The 24,377-nt window shown below is 43.3% G+C and overlaps 2 protein-coding genes across 2 annotated transcripts; both read left to right on the top strand.

Moving 5' to 3' along the window:
• The first annotated feature begins 3,230 nt into the window (after nt 1-3,230).
• LOC139451754 (aquaporin AQPAe.a-like) lies at nt 3,231-7,672 on the top strand. The gene is made up of 4 exons (XM_071233070.1): nt 3,231-3,791; nt 3,946-4,038; nt 6,041-6,121; nt 7,481-7,672. Exons 1-4 carry the CDS (start codon nt 3,231-3,233, stop codon nt 7,670-7,672), a joined length of 927 nt encoding a protein of 308 aa, XP_071089171.1.
• Nucleotides 7,673-16,641: 8,969 nt separating this feature from the next.
• On the top strand, nt 16,642-22,012 carry LOC139454476 (aquaporin-5-like). The gene is made up of 3 exons (XM_071236206.1): nt 16,642-17,475; nt 20,342-20,422; nt 21,409-22,012. Exons 1-3 carry the CDS (start codon nt 16,873-16,875, stop codon nt 21,661-21,663), a joined length of 939 nt encoding a protein of 312 aa, XP_071092307.1. The 5' UTR covers nt 16,642-16,872; the 3' UTR covers nt 21,664-22,012.
• Nucleotides 22,013-24,377: the final 2,365 nt, after the last annotated feature.

Here is a 24,377-nt window from a genome sequence, read left to right as displayed (position 1 = left end):
TGGGGGGGGGGGGGGGGGGGGGGGGGGGGGGGGTTGTTTTGAATAAAATCAGTACGATGGTAAGAGCGGAACAGTACGTAGATACCATTGTACAGCCAGCCAGTCTACACTACAGTCTGTATACATCGCGCAAGCATGACGCGTCCGGTCTAAATCAAGAATGAATATGTTTGAAACTGGAATATTTTTTACAGAAAAGAAACTCGGTATCAGTGTGCCATGTTTTGAACCACCGCTTACTCATTACTGTTTTCACAAAAGAGCTTGCTGGATGAAATGGAGAAGTGTATGGAGGGGGGATTTTTTTGCGGGCCATGGACAAAGGGAGATAACTCGAACGGTCTTATTTGTTCCCCGTCTTATTGGGGACATCACGAAATCAGTATGCAACATGGAAGTATTAACAATGACACATTTACGTCTTCTGACAATTATGGTCTCTACTCGATATGTCTATATTCACATTATATCCCATTTTTGTATGAAGGCTGCATTTATTTTCATATATATTAGCCGAGTTACTGAACAATTAAAATATTTCTTTTTTCTTGTTGATGAATTTGATTTTTGTAGGCTTTATAGAAGCTTACGAATGGTAAATATTCAAGCATTAAGTGCAATGATCAAGTCTTTAGACACATGCAATCTCTCGAATGACAAACGAACAACACTTGAAGAAATGTCATACTGCACCTGTGCATGCTTGCCAACTACCTGTATTGCACATGTGGCGCTTTGATAAACTATTTGGTGACGCATTATTATTTTGAAGAAGTTGGCCCTGTTGGCTAGCGATCTTACCGCTACGATTGTCATGTTAACGTATTGGACTCAAGATCGTCTTAGTGCTAAGACAGCTTTGTGGAACGGGGCCCCGGATTTTTAAGAGTTAACTGAAAGGACACAGCTTTTGTTACTGTGGTACTATGACAACCGCAGTGTAGTGCTAGCCTCGTCAATATAAGGAATGCGTTTCCTAGCCTATGCTGAATACAGCGCATATTGTGTTTGGTGCAATAATTTTTAAACACTTTGTACAAACCAAAGATATACGGTAACCGCTAGTGTTGCCATAGCAACCTTATTTATCCAGTATCATGTTACCATAGCAACGTATTATGTTCCTCCTAACAATCTGTGTTACTATAGGAACCGCCTGTAGTTAGTGCTACCTTGTAGGGTCGAGAGCACCGTTTCTATGTGTTACCATATACGTCATAGGATTATCAATAAATCTCACATAAACCTCCAAAGCGTTTGTTCTGTATTACGTTCGTCTGTTACATGGGGCGGTGGGGTAGCCGTGTGGTTAAAGCGTTGGCTCGTCAGGCCGAAGGCCCGGGTTCGATTCCCCACATGGGTACAATGTGTGAAACCCATTTCTGGTGTCCCCCGACGTCATATTGCTGGAATATTGCTAAACAAATTCGGTGTAAAACCAAACTCACTCACTCACCCACTCACTCGTCTGTTACATTGTGTCTCTCTCTCGATATGGTTTTACGGTTTTTAATGTTATATTAAAACAAGAAATGGCCACACTGTATTTGCAGCGTTATCGATGCGCTACACAACAACCGAGAAAACAAGCCAGTGGGTGAGTTGCGTTTAACGCCGCTTTCAACAGTATTCCAGTTATGTCCAGTGTCAGCTTAATGTGTGTGTGTGTGTGTGTGTGTGTGTGTGTGTGTGTGTGTGTGTGTGTGTGTGTGTGTGTGTGTGTGTGTGTGTGTGTGTGTGTGTGTGTTTAACACCGTGCTCGGCTTGGACGTACCAGCGTTTAACCACTTAGCTAATTTTCTTTTCTTTGTTTGTTGCTTAACGCCGCCCCTAGCAATATTCAAGTTACATAACGATCCCGATCCCGTTAGTCGCCTCTTACGACAAGCATAGTCGCCTTTTACTTTTATGGGTTCCTGAAGACCTTTTCTACCCCGGATCTTCACGAGCTACTTTAACATCAACTACTGGCAGATGTTTGAGCGAAACAAAGCAGTGTTGTCAAAGAGCCATCTTACCGACCTGACGTATGGATGAAGCCTTTATCGTCCAAGTCAACACGTAGCCAAACCACAATCTCATTAAAATCGGATCAGATTAGCGACAGAGAGAAGTAAGATCCGACTTAATGAGATTGGGCCAAACCAATACATGTCACCAGAACATGTTGTCATAGATACCAGAACTGACGGGTCCCCAGCTTTAGCCTAGGTTTATTAACACTAATCAACTATACAGTTCAAATGTATATGGTCACTTAATGACATCTTAACGTTCAAATACACCCCTTCCACGCATGAGCATCAGGTCACGTGGTAGAGCGTACACCCAGGGAGCGCAAGGTTGGGCATCGATCGTTAAAACATGGTATCTAATGCCTACCCTGTCTGGCGATCGACATTAAGGGCCTAAAAAGTGCGATGTGGTATCTCAGTGGGCTTGCACTATAAATCGGCATTAGTCCGGACTAGAGCAAGCACACACACACACACAAGCACACACACACACACACACACACACACACACACACACAAACACACACACACACGCAAGCACGCACGCGCACACATACACACACACGCACGCACACATACCTACGCACACAAACACAGAGGCACGCACACACAAACACACACTTACATCGCTATATAAGTGCAATAATGCTGAACGCTAAACCCTATTTCACCAAACTAAACCCAGCTCACCCCACCTCACTTCGCTTCCAAATGATGACTGTAGAAAATGGATACGTTATAACTATTTTCCCATATCAGCGAAATAGATTAGTTTTGTGGACAGGCTGAGGAGAAACAACCGTGACTGTCCACCACTGACGTCACTGCCATGTGAATCAGGAACTGAAAACAAGTGAAACACGAGTGATCACTGATCTCGATCTGCTAGACTCATTGATGCGTGAATCTTTAAGTCCAGCGAGTCACTCATTCCACGGTGTACATAACCAAAAGATATCAACTTAAAGCAAGAATATGATACTTGTATAATGTTACTCCGTATATTTATTTCCGCCCATATTTACTAATTATACCTGTCCACTATTCACGGGTGGGGTTACCCGACACTCACACCCGTTTACGCACCTGGCGGGTAGGGTCGTGTGCAACATCGCAGTATAAAACCCCGATGTGGGCATCCACACATGTATATGATGCCATGGCAATATCGGGTGGCGTGTCAAACTTTACCAACACATATACTAATACGTTACCATGGAAAAACGTGAAGTTCAAAACGTGATCAGTGCGTTAACACAGAGAAGTACAGACTACCGGCGATCGTGTTCAGGTCGTGTCAGGAGTTTGTTCACTACGGAAGATATGAAGAGGTCCAAATTCTTGCAAGAACTGACAGCAGAGTTCCTCGGGTCCGCCCTGTTGGTTATCTTCGGTTGCGGCTCCGCCGTAACGCTGGAACCCCAGTTAGCACCGACGGTACCGCCAATAGCCATCGCTTTCGGCCTGGCAGTTGCAACGATCATCTGGTCACTTGGTCACGTTAGTGGTGCCCAGATCAACCCGTGTGTGACCCTGACACTATGCTTGACCAGGAAGATGACGTTGATGAAGTGCATGTTCTATTGCGCTATACAGTGTGTCGGTGCTATAGCGGGCGCCTACATTCTCTATGGACTGACCCCCCAAGACCGGCGTGGCATGCTAGGAATCACCCTGGTGTCCCCAAGGATCAGCCTGTGGCATGGAGTGGGGGTGGAGATCCTCGCTACCTTTATGTTAACCCTTGCCATCTATGCTACGATAGACTCCCGTATAGTGAGTGAGTGAGTGAGTATGGTTTTACGCCGCTTTTAGCAATATTCCAGCAATATCACGGCGGGGAACACCAGAAATGGGCTTCACACATTGTACCAATGTCGGGAATCGAACCCGGGTCTTCGGCGTGACGAGCGAACGCTTTAACCACTAGGCTACCCGACCGCCAAACGCCCGTATAACTGACCATCCCGGCTCCAAGGCCCTAACTATCGGTTTTGTGGTGACCATGGACATTCCTTGGGCGGTGAGTATTGCTTTCATTCATATTCATTACAAAATGTGAAATAACTGTCTTCAGAGATTAGTGTCATTCCTGTTGTTACGGTTTGCACATATGGGTTAATACATCATGGCGAGTGATTCACATTGCAGAGGCAGTGTTTCACGTTTCTCAATCACAGAAGTTTTCACAGAGTTTATATGCAAAAATGAAATATAAACTTGGAGAGATTGTGGTACAGATCGTCAAAAACCGTTTTCTCTGCTAAAAATTGATCAGAGAGCGTCTCTCCAGTTAACCGTGCATCACATTTTGTTTCACATTGCAACAATTTCAAAGGAGGTCACCATGCACTGTGCACTGAACAGCCTGTAAGTAATGCTGAGTATTCTCGTCTAGCTGCAGCCATTATCCCTAGAATGTTATTTCTGCCACAAAGGGTGAACATTTTAATCACAATCTGTACAATTAACATCGTAGGACATTAAACAACCACAACGAGTGAGTAAAAGAATATATGTATACAGTATCCATGGTTAGGGCCCAATTGAGGTATTACACAATACCTAAAGTACTGTGACGTCGGTATATATATATATATATATATATATCCAGGATTAGGGTCAAGGTGAAGACATCCAGCTGCATAACATTGCCACATAACTTGTGTTCATGTATTGGAACGACCGTGTAGACATTACATAATCCTTAATACATTAGATAATCTGTTTCACAGTCACTGATCATATTATACACCCATTGACTGTAATGAAAAAGCCCTATCTGAATTTTCTAGATTTTCCTCGGGTTCAGTATATCCCAACTCACTGGGCTCCTTTTCAATTTACCGCCTCCGTGGTCTAGTAGTAGAGCGTCCGCCCAGACTGCGGAAGGTCCGGGGTTCGATCCCCGGCCGCGTCATACCAAAAGACGTTAAAAGATGGTGCTTGTTGTTACCCTGTCTGGCGCTCGGCATTAAGGGGATAAAACAAGGACTGGTCGGCTCGGAGTCAGTATACTGTGTCTGAGTGGGGTATTCATGTTAAACTGCGGCGTGGTATCTCAGTGAGCTAGCACTATAAATCGGCATCAGTCCGGACTAGTACAAGCAGCCACACAAACACACACACGTACATGCACGTCGCTATATAAGTTCAATAATCTTGGACGCGACGTTAAACCCCATTTCACCTCACCTCACCTCCTTTTCAATTTAAATGGAGTTATCTGTTTCTATCAAAATTATATTTTTTCAGAGACTATAAACGTTAGTCCAAGATGTAGCAAACTGACCGGGGATCTTTTTAATCGGGTAGTGGGTCATCATGGGTGATCAAGCGGGAAAGTTGTCACCGCAACTCCCACTTATACTGAATTCCCTTTGACAAGTAGTTTCTGTGTAGAGGCATTGTGTCATTCCGAGTGACATTCCCCCGCGCCTTCAAACAGATAGATCATTTGTCTAGCCTTATGTACAACATACATAAGTCTTTAAAATACATAACAATGGGTTAAGATATCCCCGTCAGCAAGCTGACAGGGTAAGAATGTCATCTGTGGGATGACTCCACTCCCTGCTACATACTTCCCCGTCAACAGAAGGCACGTCCCGGGCCGCAAAGAAGGCTACTGAGACTTATTTTGCTCAAATTTAATATGAACATGCTCAGCCAAAGTTGGCGCCAATGTAGCGGCCATGAAATTTCCGAGTCCCGTGACAGGATTCGAACCACGGACCTTCTGATCCGAGGTCGGACGCCTTGTCCACATGACCAAAGAGGTTAACCCTGTCAGCAAACTGACAAGGTAAGGATGTCATCTGTGGGATGACGTCACTCCCTGTTACACATGTATTGTTAATTACTAAGCCAGACAGTGGGGTTACTGGTTAACTGGGCGCCTGTCTACTGGATACCTGTATCGGGTTCTCATGCAGCCAACAGTTACGCCTCTAGGGTTTCTGGTATTCCCTATTTGGAATCCGTTTTCAACTATGAACAGTGTGTTGGCGCTTTTTCTATTGTAGATCCAGTACACTGGGGGGAGCATGAACCCTGCAAGGAGTTTGGGACCCGTGGTTGTCATGGGAGTTTGGGATCACCATTGGGTGAGCGATTCATGCGAACTCCACGATGAACATACCGAAGGTTTAAATCCACGTACAGGATTAGAACTAAACTAATACTGCACATCCAACGATTAGCTAATCTTTGTTCATCTGCATCTTCATCTATTGTAAGGGCGGTCGGGTAGCCTAGTGGTTAAAGCGTTCGCTCGTCACGCCGAAGACCCGGGTTCGATTCCCGACATGGGTACAATGTGTGAAGCCCATTTCTGGTGTCCCCCGCCGTGATATTGCTGGAATATTGCCAAAAGCGGCGTAAATCCATACTCACTCACTCACTCACACATCACTGTGATCACTCGCATGACATACATAGACAGTATCCCAGTTTCTAAGGTCTCGACGTTCACTTGACGTAGGCAGCACAGCGTGGATCATGGTGCCTCGTCCTTCACATCAACTTTTGACCTGTGGTGTGAGTGAGTGAGTGAGTGCGTTTCACGCCGTTTTGAACAGTATAACAGTAATCACGGCACATCAGTTTAATGTGAGAGAAAGCCCAAATCGATGTAGATCTTATCGTTACCACTTTGGGGAACGCAATCAACCAACAGGGTCATACTCAGGGAGAATCGTGGATTCTGGACAACGATCATCGGATTCTGGCACGTCTAAGGGACGCAACTATGCACATGTACAGTTAATTTGAAACGACTGGGCACCCCCTCTCCTGTCGAGACAAGACGGCCATCATCGATTGAGCTTTCTGCATACCACTAATGTCTTTGAAATGTCGAAACGTTAAAACATTCCATCCACGGCCATTCGGAACATACAAGGTATAATGTATAACTGCGACAAAAACATTTCCATAATTTTGAGAAAGTTCTGAAAGCAGAACTCGTTATACTATACCTTGCATATGTGTTAATGAATCACTATTAAATAGTGACGACAGTAGGTCTTCGTGAATAGGTGTGTGTATCCTGCCCCACCAGTGGCACCCGTCGCAAAAGCATGCACAGGCAAGTCAAGTGTTCCCCTGAAGAAGCACGAGAATATATGGTACAAATGAAAATAGGGAATTGCATCGGACATAAATTTGGTCACTGATGCGTCAAATTTGGAGATTCCTCCACACGCATCCTATAAAAACGGTTTGAACGCTTTTGAAAGGTTGTTATTGTCAACAATAGAGAGGTTGGTCAATGTGTTGGTAGAAGTTATATGAACTTGTCACCATCAAGTTGTAGAGTTTAAATTACGAACTGCCAGGGCCACCTTTAAGCTGGTTCCCGGCTCCCTATGCGCGTCGTCAACTTGTGACATAAGAGACGGGGCCCAGCTTAGGGCCAACTTCTGCATAACGATCCGTGATGTGTCGTGACCTTGCCATTGCAGGTTTTCTGGTTGGGACCCATCCTGGGCGCTCTCGCAGCTGGCGTCCTGTACGAGACGGCGTGTGCTGTCAACGCATCCGTCAAGAAAACCAGGGCATGTTTGTGTGGCAACATCTTCGACGAATACCTACTGGATGCATACGAACTTGACTGCATCACTGTCGACAACAACGTAGCCGAGTTGAAGCCGTAAGACTTTGGACTGAAAATAAGACAGGACAAAATACATTAGCTTGTATTGTATGTACCCCTGCTAACCTGAACCGTTCTGCGCTTCGTACCGGAAACATAACAGTATATTTGTATTGAAGAACATAATGGAAATATACAGGACATGATTTAAAATGATATTAATAAAGCTTGATGTGTAATAATAAACATATTTTTCCATTAAAAAATTCAAACTGTTTGGTTTTTTATCTCCACGTCACTTTAAAACATTGGACCAGCATGCTTCACGGTTTTAAGGCCTGGTGGCGTTATGATGTCGTACTGTACCGTTTTAAGATGGACTTGTGGACGGGTTCCTGGTGACCATTCAAAGGTGGGAGGGCCTCTGCACGCAATGTCACAGTATGGTTTTACGCCGCTTTTGGCAATATTCCAACAATTTCACGGAGGGGACATCAGAAATGCGGTTTCACACATTGTACCCATGTGGGGAAACGAACCCGGGTGTGGTCGTTACGAGCGAACGCTTTAACCACTTTAACCCACCCACCACTGACCGGTAGTAAGGCTAGACGTGTTTGCTTTAATTTCCAGGGAATCAAAATTGCAAAAATTAACGGACAAATAACCAATCTTTTGGAAATGGTTATTATATTGTATTTGTTCTGCATTTCTGGCTGTGTTCCATTTCCTTGATGCGAATACGGGCGGTACCCTGCCTTTAGTCACACGCCAGGTCCTGCTTCACTTAGTGCGTAATCCAGGCATACAGGTACACGGACTGCTCCAGGAAGTCTGATTGTTTGTTTGTTTGTTTGTTTGTTTGTTTGTTGTTTAACGCCGCACTCAGCAATATTCCAGCTGTATGACGGCGGTCTGTAAATAATCAAGTCTGGACCAGACAATCCAGTGATTAACATCATTAGCATCGATCCATGCAATTGGGATACGATGACATGCATCAACCAAGTCAGCGAGTCTGACCACCCGATCCCGTTAGTCGCCTCTTTCAACAAGAATAGTCGCCTTTTATGACAATATTGGGTTGCTGAAGACCTATTCTACCCCGGATCTTCGCGGGTCGGCCCAATAAGTAGTGGACAGCTGGCACAGGCAGAATAGGGATTCATATTGATTGTTAGAAGAAATGTTTGCTCTTTGTTTATGTACGTCAATTTCTGATGGCAATTTGTATAGTAATAAACATAGCAGTTTGACAGTTCTCAAGCACAATTGCAATATAATGTTGTAACACATGGCAGAATTTCATTAATACAGTCACAAGATAGGTGTCACATATGCAGTGTAGTCAAAAGTCAGCTTCATCAGTTTGCCCAGGAATTCCACGTGAAGCCGATGCTATATCATTCGGTCTGACAATTCCGTTTTTTATTTCCTTGTACACATCCTGTAGAGTGTGGGTAAGTCGATGAAATAGTTGTCGTGTGTGGTGGTAAAGTGTTCATCATGCTGTGAATGACGATAAATACTCTGTATCGGTCCATTCCTCCTGATCTTCCCTCAAACTGAATGTAGAGAGGGCTGCTTCTTCTACCCTCTGATGCATGCTACTGTTTGTGTGATAATTGTTAACGCCGCGCTCAGCAATATTCCAGCTATATGACGGTTGTCTGTAAATAATCGAGTCTGGAACAGAGAATCCAGTGATTGACATCATGAGCATCGATTGGGATACGATGACGTGCATCAACCAAGTCAGCGCGCCTGACCACCCGATCCCGCTGGTCGCCTCTTTCAACAAGCATTGTCGCCTTTTACGGCAAGCATGGGTTGCTGAAGACCTATTCTGACCCGGATCTTCACGGGTCTGCATGGTACTGAAAAATCCCGCCTCAACAGAGGGTTGATTGCGTTCTCTTGCATTCTGTTTGAAGTCAGTGATTGTTGTGCGTCTTCCGATATATGTCTTCTCGATGGAGGTCCAGTGCTTGCAGGTAACATACTAGACTGGTTCCCGTTTGTTCCTGCGACAGACTGATTGGAAAGCGGAACAAGTGCAGCGACACCAAGCGGAGGATCCGAGAACCAGTCTAGTAACATTCATTAGACTTGTAGCTCAGACATACCAGACCGGAATCAAGAACAACTTGTGTATGACCTCTGTATGACCGATATATTATGCCCTGCTCTGTCACACCATACTTACATCCCTAGAAGGACATTGTCGCGTTGCCTCCCTTACAAAATCACGCAAACAATTAACCAAAATACGACATCGCGACAAAGATACAATTGGTCAAATTGTCGTGCTTATATGTAACCGTTTACTTGACTTTGAAAGTGCGACAACGCGACAATGTCCCTTGTAGGGTTCCATGTCGTATTGTAAGGGTTTGTCCAACGTCATCTGATTATCTCTTCTTTGTGTCTATGGATGTGTCAAGTGGTAAGTCATTATTGAAAACAAGAACATGAACCTGGGAGGAATTAGTCATCTAATCCAACTGCCGCAAGTGTTAATTGAAAACTGACCACCTCTAGAAGCGGGTATAAACAAGGCTTTAGGGGTATGCTCGATGGGTGTAAGACAAAAACGGACATAACAATGGGTGTGTGACAAATAGGGGTATAACCAATGAGTGTGTGACAAATAGGGGTATAACCAATGGGTGTGTGACAAATATGGGTATAACCAATGAGTGTGTGACAAATATGGGTATAACCAATGGGTGTGTGACAAATAGGGGTATAACCAATGAGTGTGTGACAAATATGGGTATAACCAATGGGTGTGTGACAAATATGGGTATAACCAATGGGTTTGAGACAAAGAGGGGTATAACCAATGGGTGTGTGACAAATAGGGGTATAACCAATGGGTGTGTGACAGATAGGGGTATAACCAATGGGTGTGAGACAAATAGGGGTATAACCAATGAGTGTGTGACAAATATGGGTATAACCAATGGGTGTGTGACAAATATGGGTATAACCAATGGGTTTGAGACAAAGAGGGGTATAACCAATGAGTGTGTGACAAAGAGGGGTATAACCAATGGGTGTGTGACAAATAGGGGTATAACCAATGAGTGTGTGACAAAGAGGGGTATAACCAATGGGTGTGTGACAAATAGGGGTATAACCAATGGGTGTGTGACAGATAGGGGTATAACCAATGGGTGTGAGACAAATAGGGGTATAACCAATGGGTGTGTGACAAATAAGAGTAACCCACACGCGCCTACACACACACACACACACACACACATACACACACATACACACATACACACACCTCATTTTATCTGGTAATCCCTCATGCATGATGCAAGAAACACATACGCTATCGCCCTAAAGCTACCATGTATCAGATAGCGCCCATATTGCGACCAGGGTTTCCCATTGCGGAGGTTCAAGAACAGCTTAATACAGTACAGATATATGGATATAGATATATGGACCTCATAGAAATGCTTTTAAGGCTGATTAAAGCAATACATATGTATATCTATACATTTGTAGATTCCCTTACGAATGATGCTTCGCCGCTATATATATACAAGTAAACAATAATCGTACTTAAATAGCAACGATTAATTCTCCATCATTAAAGGATTATCCAAAGATGATGTGTTAAAGACAATGATTTTAGCAGTTATGTTTAATTCATTATTGTAATTTATAATTTATATAAACTGAGGTCGGACATTATAACTAACCATAGCGTACTCGTGTCTGCTCAACCACTGTAGCATACGTGTGTGTAACTTATCAGTGTCAACATAGTGTTGCATACATGTGTGTACCTTGTCAATGTCAGCATAGGCACCTGATAGGGTATACCCATGTGGTTGGCCTATCGTGAATTAAGGCTACGGATAATAAGTATTGTTAGAAGTCTTCGTCCAACAAAGGTAATTGCGTCAGGACCAACGAAATACATTTCTCCGCTGTTCACTGCACTGCAATAAACGCTGAACACCAGCTGTCTATATCACAATCCCTGAACCAAATTATTTTCCCTTACGCCCAGCCTTTCTGTAAAGCAAAAGACCTAAATGAACGAGTCTAGAATTTCCCCAGGTTCTGAAACTACCTTCTCACGAGGCTACTTTGTTTTCATCAAAATTATAGATTTTCAGAGACTAAGCGTTAGTCCATTTCCCCATTTCTGTTTATCTCCAGCCTACAGCTGCTGTTAGGTCCACGTCAAAACACAGTGATACTGATAGTCCATGAAATATGTATTTCTCACACAATATATCTGTGTAGATCTCCCTTACTACACTATTGCAACATCCGTTACCACATCACAACATAATCACGGAGACACCAGAAAGATCTCGAACGGTTCACATGGCGCTAAATGTAACATATGTTCATCGCAATGATAGTCACACAGAATGCGTGTTATCGCAATGTGAATCTCATAGTGGCTTGGTAGTTGTAATGTGAAACACTGTGACCGCATTTTTGCAATGTGAATCCATCTTGACCTAATTGGTTCAATGGCTGTTGGTACATACTCTGGGCCGTTCAAGATAACCAGTCTATAGTAATGTCTCATGTTGCCTGTCGCGTGTCTCAGTCATCAGAAACAACAAAACAACGTGTGTCCCACTTGCACAACAGGCAGACACTACAGTTCTATCTCACACTTTGCCATCATGATAGTCGTTATTTGACAGTCAACCTTGACATACACATGTGGAACACGTGCTCCCTGCTGGGGTGGATCGTGAAATATGTGCTCCGGTTCATCTTGTTTTTTGTTCATACTGGTTATTTATCTCCGTTGATACTGGCTTTTTAACTACTTCAAGTAAACATAACATTCTTTAGATGCTGTTTTGTTACTGATAAAAATAAAGGATGCGGCAAAGAGGGTTTGGGTGACCCTGACACAGTCAGGCTGGTTAGGCATCATCAGCTCAGGGCCCTTGCCCCCTCTACACGCAGCCCAGACAGCGAATGGGACTTCTCCCAGGAAGCGCTGCCTAGTTGAACCCACCCAGAACCTTACGGAAAATGTGAAGACTCCCCAACACTGCAGCCTTCTGCATTACCAAGATTGTCAGAAGGGCTGTATTCCTGGCAGCAAACCCGGGTACTCGCCTAATGTCAGTCAACAGGTTGGGAGGCACCGAGAACAATGGGGAGTCAGACAACTTGGTACTTGGGATGCAAGCGTGACATCTTTGGCCCGTCTCGCCGAAAAACCTGGGTTGGATTCTTAACATGGGTACAATGTTTGAAGCCCTTTTGGATGACATATTGTTCTCAGTAACTGTAATGTGGAAATAGATAGTTTATTGGTTTTATATTCAAGTTGGTATTTCCGCTATTCAAAGTGTTCAATGAGGCCGTCTTATCAACAGTCATTTCTGAGACATAAATGCAAAGTATAACTACCGTATTCGATGTAATAAGCGCCGCGCTCTAATAAACGCCCACGGCGATATTTGCTAATATATTGTCTAGTGAAACAATCCCAATTAGCACCCCTTCCGATTGATTAATGTACACAAGACTTATTTATTCGCGTTAAATACGCACTCGTGCGTTATATGCACACTTAATTATGGGCAATTAAATTCGGAAAAAAGATATCTGCCGTACAGAAACATTTCAGGCTGTCAGCATAAACCACGAAATTTATCTTTTGAACTGAACTTTTTTTCACCAAAATAATATTCTAATTTTGAGAGCGCCCTGGGCGCTTATTACGTCGAATATGGTAATTATGTCTACGCTAATGTTTTTGCATTTATAATTAACTCTAACGTTAATTTCAAGATTTACATTACATACTATTCAAAAGAAGTTAAAGAACACCCGATTCCTTCATATGACTATGGTTAGTCATTAGAAGAAGCGATAGAGCGAGAAAGCGATAGAGCGAGAAAGCGATAAAGCAAGAAAGCGATAGAGCGAGAAAGCGATAAAGCAAGAAAGCGATAGAGCGAGAAAGCGATAGAGCGAGAAAGCGATAGAGCGAGAAAGCGAGAAAGCGATAGAGCGATAGAGCGATATTTCCCATAATGCCGTACATTAAAACGTTTTTTGCTGATATTTAGTGATCCATTCCTGTAATTCTCACCGCTACTTTGCCTCTTAGGATTAGATTTTTTTTAAATCTTGTAGTAGATAAATATGTTACAAAATACACACGTATTTTTTTCTCGTTTAGCTTGTATATTTTCTTGTAGTGTAATAAATAAGCAAGATTTAGAGAATACAGACAGTCACTGTTCATATTTTTATTTTGTTCATAGTAACCCAACACCCCACCCCACCCCATTCCTCCATCAATCTTAAAACTGATAAAAAGGATATCATATATTGACAAATAATTGTCAGTTTTATTAGCCAGTTTGTATTGTTTGCAACGTCCAAAGAATTATTTTTTTCGGTCATTAGATTTGGAATTGAAGAATTAGATGTATGTCTCTACCTTAAGTCACATATACGGCTTTCGAGAGCGTCATTAACCCGTAACCCCATTCCTTAAAGCTTGGACAATAGAAATGAAATGCGTTGTAAATTATTTTTTTTAAACAACTCGTTTCTTATAAAGACTTTCGATCAAACTGTCTTCGGGAATTAAATTTAATGCTAAAGTGCTTGTGAAATAATGTTTAACTTTCCCGTCAGGAGAGACTAGATATTCAATTATAGTATAGGCTCAGGCAGGAATATACATATTTATGTAGCAATTCTCTATCCATTTAAACTGTAATGGTTTAACAATTAAATGTGCGTTCTGATGTGAGTTATGTAGTTATCTACTACCTTTTTACACAGACAATGAGTCGGACAAACACACAAACACACACAGACGCACGCACACACACACACACACACACACACACACACACATACATAATTTTGACAAAACTATACTTAAGATATACATAACATATTACAATGATAGCTGATTTAATATATGTAATAGATAATCATAGTAATGCATTTTATATTGTTATCAACCTTAACTATGCGACCACACTAATTATTATGTCTCTCCATATATGTAGTTAACACAAGTACACATATCAACTGTGATTATGCCACAGCGATGGGGGCAGTGGGGTAGCCTAGTGGTTAAAGCGTTCGATCGTCAAGCCGAAGACCCACTTCGATTCCCCGCATGGGTACAATGTGTGAAGCCCATTTCTGGTGTTCCCCGTGATATTACTGGATCATTGTTAAAAGCGACGTGAAACCATTCTCACTCACTCACTCACTCACTCACTCACTCACTCACAGCGGTGTTTATCAAATTTCTATATGCAAATACATATATTTGTAGATTTGCACAAGACAAGAAACACAATTCAAGTTAAACATACATCAAATGTCAAAAAGAACATTTACGGACAACCTTATGACACACTGTAACATCATATACAACCGAAAACAAGTTATAGAACACCAACAATTATAAGATTGTATTTTTGTAAAACAATCAGCCATGACTAATTAACCATAGTCTTCTTAACTTCTTTTGAAAAGTATATATTTAGATTTTAACCTGATTTATTTAGAGCGTATTGCCATGATCTGCCACGCGCTTTCGGCGTGATGGTCACATACAACTGAATAGGGCCATAAATAAATCAATTACATTTTACGCAAAAAATCTGTGGATTGTTTTAAAATCACCTACGTCTCTACAGTTAAATCATGTTTTAAGTAAACAGTGAGAAAAGTTCAACATCAACTCCCAATTGCAGCAGATATCACATGCGCCACCCCCCCCCACCCCACACCCCCCACCCCCACCCCCACCCCACCCCCCCCCCCACCCCCCACCCCACCCCACCCCACCCCCCCCACCCCCTGTGGTCAAGAGGGGATACTGCTTAACCGCGAGAAAGCGATAGAGCGATAGAGCGAGAAAGCAAGAAAGCAATAAAGCGAGAAAGCGATGTCCCCTCTCGGCCATAGTTTTTATGCGATGACATTTTATTGATTTTTTTGCAAGGGCCGTTTGCTTTCGTCATGTTTATGACCTTGTGGCATTGGTCAGCTTCAGAAACAATCACGACTGAATCCTTGACTAATGAGTCCCCTGAATCTCTGCGAGACTTCTCAGGCATTTAAACTGTTATCACCGAACACACGAGATATGTGTGCGATGACCCCACGTCACTGGACAACGGGATATGTGTGTACCGCATTTCCTGTATTTAGAGGCCGGGACTCAAATGCACGCCGGCTTGTAATTGAGGCCCGAAGATACTCTCTCCGAAAAATAAAGGCCTGGCCTCTATGAGAGGCCGAATCAAACATTTGATGGAATCAATTATCGTCATCGCATTAACATACGGTGTGTAATGGTTACTCGGTTCCGCACAACAATTAACGTTTCCTGTAAACGTATCTTTTGTATGACTCTCAAAATGGGGATATGGTTGATAGTGAGTTGCCACTGTGGCAGAGTTAGAATAGACACGGGGCCTGTGATAGACGCCGGTCTACGACTTGCGCGAAATTATTGGACACCCGGGCGCCTAATACAGGAAATACGGTATCTGGACATGGGTCAAATGTTACCCGACGTCTTCGGACACACGGGCATGTCAACCTCTACTGGACGCCTCTCTTCTGTGTGACGTCCTCGACCTATATCACAGGGACCGGGTATCCGACCGGGGCCATGTAATTATTTATATAACTGACGATTTCGCAATGTTTGTATAGATCTCAGACGTCCCACTCCAGGAGAATATGACCCAATGCAAATAGGACCCGCATGAGCTGATCGTGTAATCGCCGTTGTTGTGGAGCTGTAGTCTGTCAGACGTAAACAGGTAAAGGTGATAGAGGGGGCGGAATGGGCGAGCTGTATTTTGTTATCAAGGAGACTGTGTCATGGACTGATAGGTCTAGACTCTTCTCCGGGCTGCACACGACACCCTCCCTCACTACCCTCATTTCCCCTACATGCGTAGTTCCGTGTGCAGCTATTGCATATAAAGACCGGGTCACAGATTCACATGTCACTGTTAAGTTAAACCAGCAGGTGTGTCGTTATACACGTTGTATAGGTGTGACGTAATTAAGGTTATACAGATCGCACTAATGTGATATTATTCAGGTGGTACGGTGTGACATGATACCGATGGTACAACTGTGACATGATACATATGGTACATAAAGGCGAAGACTGAACGGACCCGGCACAATAAAGGGCGTTGAGGCTAATATACAGACATCGCCGTCGGTGTTCAAACAGTGTCGCGAGAGGCATTTGTGATGGACGTCGAGGTGGATGGGGGAAAGACGGGATCAAGATACAGTATGTGGAATCCGTTGAAGAACCTGGCCAACATCAGTGACTGCGCCTTCCCACAGTTCCCGAAGGCACTGCTAGCCGAGTTTCTGGGTTCCGCCATTCTGGTCATCTTCGGATGCGGGTCAGCGCTAACGGTGGAGGAGAACCTTAAGCCCAACATTGCCTCCATCGCCATCACCTTCGGCCTCACCGTCGCCACCGTCATCTGGGCGTTAGGTCACGTGAGTGGTGCCCAAATTAACCCTTGTGTCGCCGTGGCCATGTGCGTGACGCGGAAGATGACCTTCGCCAAGGCGCTAGCCTACTGTGTGACGCAGTGTGGTGGTGCCATTATGGGGGGCTATGTGTTGCACGCTTTAACGCCGGCAGGGAGACGGGGTAATTTAGGGGCGACACTGGTACACAGTGAGGTTGGTGTGTGGCAAGCCGTGGGGGTGGAGTTCCTGGCAACATTTGTCCTTATTCTAGGAATCTTCGCTACATGTGACTCCCGTATTCGTGACCATCCCGGCTCCAAGGCCCTTAGTATCGGCTTTGTGGTGACCATGGATATTCCCTGGGCGGTAAGTAAATAAGGGATATTGTATTTTTTGAAGTGATGGAAACTTAGATCTGTTATGCTAAAGTATTATTCCAAAAGAGAGTACTAAACTGCCGGGAGAAAAATGATACATCCATGTTTGATGGTAGCTAGAATCATACAAGAAATGGTTATTCGATGGTGAGTGAGTGAGTATGGTTTTTACGCCGCTTTTAGCAATATTCCAGAAATATCACGACGGGGGACACATTAGCGCTACGACTGTCGCATGTCTGGTTCCACGAGGCGACATTAGCGCTACGACTGTCGTATGTCTTGCTCCACGAGGCGACATTAGCGCTACGACTGTCGTATGTCTTGCTCCACGAGGCGACATTAGCGCTACGACTGTCGTATGTCTTGCTCCTCGAGGCGACATTAGCGCTACGACTGTCGTATGTCTTGCTCCACGAGGCGACATTAGCGCTACGACTGTCGTATGTCTTGCTCCACGAGGCGACATTAGCGCTACGAAGGTCGCATGTCTTTTGGCCCATCTCAAGTCATACTATCGTATGGGATGTATGCACCTTGCAAGTTTATCACCCGTAAACGCTCTTTCAAAATGGCCTGGGTTAGGGCACCCAATCCCTAACTCTACATAAATGATTTTCAATGCTTCTAGCCAGGGATAATGTTTTTTATTAAAATACCGAGACATGTCAAGTCGGAGATGAATAGAGTTATTTATAACTGCACACCGACAATAATGTGTCTGCTGTGTGCACTTAACTGCACTTTACAAACACCGACATTTGAGACCCGTGAAGATGCAGGGTAGAATTCCACAACCCATACTTGCCGTAAAAGGCGACTATGCTTGTGGTAAGAGGCGACTAACGGGATCGGGTGGTCAGGGACGCTGACTTGGTTGATGCACTTCATCGTATCCCAATGGCGTGGATCGATGCTCATGATATCTTCTTTTGTCTTCTTCTTTTTTGTCTTTATTTGTTGTTTAACGCCGCACTCCGCAATATTCCAGCTATATGACGGCGGTCTGTAGATAATCGAGTCTGGATCAGACAATCCAGTGATTGACATCATGAGCATCGATCCATGCATCAACCAAGTCAGCGAGCCTGACCACCCGATCCTGTTTGTCGTGATATCAATCACTGGATTGTCTGGTCCAGACCGCCGTCGTATTGCTGGAATATTGCTGAGTGCGGCGTCAACCATCATGAAACAAACACATCGACATTTGCCGTCTATATATGGCTTTGTCCAGTTGTCTAAGGGCCTTAGGCACACCAGAACCCTGTGATCGTGGGTTCGAACTCCGGTTCGCCCTGATTACTTTTCTAGGTTTGCCAGTGCTTATAGTACACCGATGTTGTAAAAGACTCCTGTCTTTCCTTCCTCATCAAGGTGACAGGCCGTGATATAACTGGAACAAGCTCAAAGCCGCGTAAAAACTCACCCACTCACTAACTCACTGTTATTTTAAAAACAAACGACTCGTGGTCGTTGTTTATCGTACAATTAACCACTTCAGGGAGAATAAACCACTCAGGGTATGAGATATCAACATTATGTACGGCCTCTTTACGGATGATGATGAAATGTACATACTTTAAAAATATTAACCCGTATTTAAATAATGATGACTCCCTCAATAGAATCCGACCTCAGCAACGTCGGACAGGACCATGTAATGCACAGGTGGGTATTTCCGCATATTCTCACAATCGTCACGTCGATTATCTGTTATTTTTTCTTCCAATACCGATTGTGATATCTCTCTCACCAATGGATGTAGGCTAATGCGATCGTTCATCTTCCCGAGGCAAGAGAGTTAACTGACTATAAAAGTCCAGTTACCACCCTTGCCGAACTAGGCTGGTATTATGAAGTTACATTTTGGCTGGACTAACGAGTCTATGCATAGTCCAATCAAAATCGCGCACCGAAATCGAAATCCAGTTCGTAAACTGTCCTCCAGATTTCTGTTGATTGCAGGATTTGCAAAGCATGTGCAGCGCCAACTCGTTGTCAGCAGATATTTTCCCAACCTTTACCAGTTTTTAATCAAGGTGCTCACGTGTAAGACCCGTTTTATCACAATATAGATCTTGATTATCGATCAGATCGTCCTGGCCGGGCGCCACCATTTTGTGTGAGGCAAACACAAGTGGTACGAGAGGTGGAATCTGATTGGTCCATAGGAGAGGCTTAGAAGGGACATAACTGGTAATAGCCACTGGTGGCGCTTCGATCGAACCCAGTAATTCCAGCCTAGTTCGGCAAGGGTGGAAACTGAACTTTTAAAGTCAGTTAACTCTCTTGCCTTGTGAAGATGGCGGTCTTTCGGCCTTTGCGTCTTTCTACGTTGCCCAGCTACATCTCCATGGAACAACTCACTGTACACTTCCCTTTAAACATAATAGAACAACGTTATTATCGTGAAATAACCACGCTTCGTTCTTCATTGTTCTTTGCGATTTTCGCGTAGCTATCTTATATATATAGTTGTATACATAATGTTCCCAAAGGCAGATAACATTTCAATATCGACTAACAGTCATTGATTGTACACTGTCAGGGCAACAGATACGACGGACTGTTGGAAGTATGTCCTGTCGCTGTATAGATCGGTGTATGTGTTTGGATTTAGTCTGTCATACAGACCCTGAAACAAATATATCCAATACAGCCCATGCAAATCTATAATGTTTGGCAAGTCTAGATTACTGCAGTATCTGAAAATGAAGAAAGTCTCTGGGCTCCTTTTTATCAAATTTTATAACTATAATTTAACAACTGTTTTTTTATGTAAAATATGTTCATTTCAGAGCCTAGATGTTAGTCTAGTTTGCATTGTAAGTCAATATATCTATTCTTCGCAGGCTCAGTACACCGGTGCAAGTATGAACAGTGCAAGGAGCTTGGGTCCCGCCTTGGTGATGGGCATCTGGGATCACCACTGGGTACGCATGCGCTCGATCGCCTTAATGAATTCTTGGGATCCTTCAACAAAGTGATCTTAGCTCCATGCTTGCCGTGTGTCCTATGCTTTCACATTGGCATACATGGTGTTAAGATCGCTTTGTGGAACGGCGTCCTGGTTTGGATTGACTGGAATTCAAACCAAATAATGTTGAGTCAACTTTCCTTTTTCAAAATCGGTGGACCAGACAATCCAGTGATTGACGCCATGAGCATCGATCCTCGATCCCGTTAGTCTGACCACCCGATCCCGTTAGTCGCCTTTTACGGCAAGCATTGTTTGCTGAAGACTTTGTAAGAGGCGACTAACGGGACCGGGTGGTCGGGCTCGCTGACTTGGTTAATGCATGTCATTGTATCCCACACTACGTATCACTGGATTGTCTGGTCCAGACTCGATTATTTACAGACCGCCGTCATATGGCTGGAATATTGCTGAGAGCGGCGTTAAACAACAAACAAACAAACCCGGATTTTCACGAATAAAGTATATAACGAAATTTTATGGACCACCTCCATGATTTTTATGCAAAAGTGTCTGTCCGGAGAACGCAAAATCTGGGGTTCCACCTGAATATATTTGATTTATATATATTTGACTTATCATTCAGAGAGGAGACCTGCATCACTTCGCGCTTTCCTCCCACATTAAGCTGACACGCCGTGATATAACTGGAATACTGTTAAAAATGGCGTAAAACCCATCTCACTCACTCACTATCATTCAGAGAGACACTATGCTGGACGTGTCTTTGACCCATCATAGGCTCTTTATGTGTTTGGCCATTCAGAGATACACTTCAAACAGCAAGTTTCTTTCATTTTATTTCTTTCAATCATTTTTTCTTGAATAGCTTTGCAATTGTGACTTACTGCAATTTCAACCGTCTACACTTAGCTTTAAAAGAATACAGTGTTCAGATTGTATTTATGCATGGGCTACACGGCTGTGTTTCTACACTGACAGGTGTACTGGCTGGGGCCCATGTTGGGTGGTGTTGTCGCGGGGTTGGTGTATGAACAAATCTTCGCCGTCAACGCATCTGTTCTCAAGACTAAAGAATGGCTGGGATCACGTGACTATGACGAGAACAGGATATACCGATATATGACGTCACGTGACCGGAAGACAAGGGAAGGGAGCAGTTTGGAGGCACGGTCACTGAGCGCTACCTTCAACGGGTTGGAGGATAACGACGGGGTGTGGCAGTCCCTTGTTTAACTCCTTCTTTCTTCTCTCTCCCCTCTCTCCCCCCATCTATCCATTCACTTCTGTCTGGCGCACGTTCCGATGGGAGGGTCGTCGATCAGCGTGCGTTCTGTCTCGCACGTCAACAGGAAGAGGAAACCGTCTCTGAAAGGGGAGTTCATGAGGTGAAGGATGGCAGCATGCTTGTCAGGCCACCACGAACAATTAAAACACACCCTCAGATTTGAGTGACATTCGTCCCCAGCCCCAGCCGTGGGGACACTCAGAATAGGCTTCACACATTACACACAGGAAGGGAATCGAACTCGGGTCTGCGACGAGACGAGCACCACTAAGCTGCATATATATATTTTATGAATGGCCGGGTCACTGAAACACAGTGATGACACCAGGTGTTCGCGACACTGATACACTGACACCATGCAGTCATACATAGCTACACATAGTATGGTGAGTTATTACGTAGCATGATACATCTATACATACAGTGTATACAAAGTGTCGGTAGTTATTTAAAGGACGACTTTGGTGGTCCCACGACACTTGATTCAACGCCCAGAACATAGTACTATGAGCAGAATAAAAGGCACCAAACCGACCACAATTGCATTTTTTTAAATATTTGGTGTGTATCTGAATTCTATTCAATATAGGTAAACAAACTTGGCGAATATATAGAAATACATATCCATTGTAATAGTACTGATATGCTATCAGTAGAGATAACAGACTATGAAATTAGAAAACAAAACCTCTTACAAATCTTATATCTAGCAAATCATGGGGGATATATGGCCCGCCTCCCGAGTTTCTTTAGTACTCAATAGCCTTTATTCCATATCTAAACATTATATAATACAATCTTGAACACTGCCATTTTTCCAGATGCGTGGAATAATGGTTTAATTACACCCTTATACATGTTATAGTGCAAACCATTTCAATACTTTTATTTAGAATAGTGCAAACCATTTCAATACTTTTATTTTACATTTCATTTATCTAAATACCTAACTGGTTCAATATGTTTCCAAGTGCACCGAAATTCTATGCCCTTTGTCTGTTTAATATATTCAGCAAACATTCGGCGTTCCCCTCTTATCATAAGCCCCTCCGGGCAGGACCCATAATCTCCAGCGCTATCTATAAATTTTAATTAACACCTCCTAACGTCGCCGGATCTTACGTATATACATACACGTGGGACAATGACCTTGCCACACGTTAAGTAATACCTCGCTCTACAAAACCCGACTGACATGGTCAGTCAGGGAGACAGCCTAGAGAACAACCAGAAGGTAAGTGACAGAACGGTTCTCCCACCCGGGAAGATTGGCCACTCGGTCCCGGTGTGCGTTCTGTCACGTTCTTATTAACATGTACCCTTTCGACTTATTCCAAACCATCAACAATAAACATGGCTGCTGTCGTCTTAAACTTCACCCCTGAGTTTTGTCTTCCGTCATCACCCTGAGCTACCATCCGAGGGCCGAAACTAACGCCCTTGGACATACACATCTGGCGACCCCACACTTCCGAATGATTATAGGTGTATACATCTTTATATCGTAAAGGTGGAAATCTATTGCTGAAGAAAAATTAGGACTGAATTAAACGAGGTGTTATCATAATCGTAAGCAGGCTTTAGGGCAGATCGCTCAATAGCAGACACTACTTTTGTGATACATGCCCTCAGCCATAAATACTTTCGGAAATCTAAACATAGTTTTTATGCCTTTTAAAAATGCCTTTTTGCCAAGTTGATGTAGACCGAAAAATATTGATATGTCAAAACTGTGATGATATGGTTATCGAAGATGAACACCATTTCTTCTGGTTTGCCCTCATTATACAGAAATTAGAAATAAGTTTATCCCGAATTATTACTGAACTGTTCTTCTCGCCAAAAACTAACTGAACTGATGTCTAAAAAGTATGAATAAACACATTGAAAGGTATTGTCCTGTAATTAAAAAGAAACTTATGTAAATGAAAATATGTACTTCATGATATTTGTTGTTAAAGTGTTATCCACACACTTTAAAAATCCACCCGCGAAGATCCGGGGTAGAATAGGTTTTCGGCAACCCGTGCTTGCCGTAAAAGGCGACTTTGCTTGTCGCAAGAGGCGACTAACTGGATCGGGTGGTCAGACTCCCTGACTTGGTTGATGCATGTCATCGATCAAAATGGCATGGATTGATGCTCATGATATCAATCACTGGATTGTCTGGTCCAGACTCGATTATTTACAAATCGCCGTCATATAGCTGGAATATTGCTGAGTGAGACGTTAAACAACAAACAAACAAACATATTCTTTTCACATACCATTATTTATACAATATAGTATGTCTCATCAGTACTTTGGTACCAGCACTGTGGTTTCACTACTTTTCAGTGTACACAGCCAAAACATATTTCCTTGCAAAAAGCCAGCAAACTGATACAACGCGAGAAAACGTTTCGGACAGTATCCGAAATGGAAATGAAGACGTGCTAGTCAATGGAGACGTCGCCATATAACAATGCACAATGTCGATGGATTGTTTCGTAATGATTTGATACACGAAACCTGAACAAAACAATTAGGTGGAATGATTTCAGCTGCACATATATATAACTTACAGACAGTTTTTAATTTCTATATGGGATACACTATATATCTGTTTCGGTAGATAATCGAGATGGATTATTATCTGGCTTTTACGTTCAGTATTTACATT

This window comes from Haliotis cracherodii, unplaced genomic scaffold, assembly GCF_022045235.1.
Source record: "Haliotis cracherodii isolate W230 unplaced genomic scaffold, xgHalCrac1.p SCAF_10, whole genome shotgun sequence".
NCBI lineage: Eukaryota > Metazoa > Mollusca > Gastropoda > Lepetellida > Haliotidae > Haliotis > Haliotis cracherodii.
This window is presented reverse-complemented; position numbering and strand designations above follow the sequence as displayed.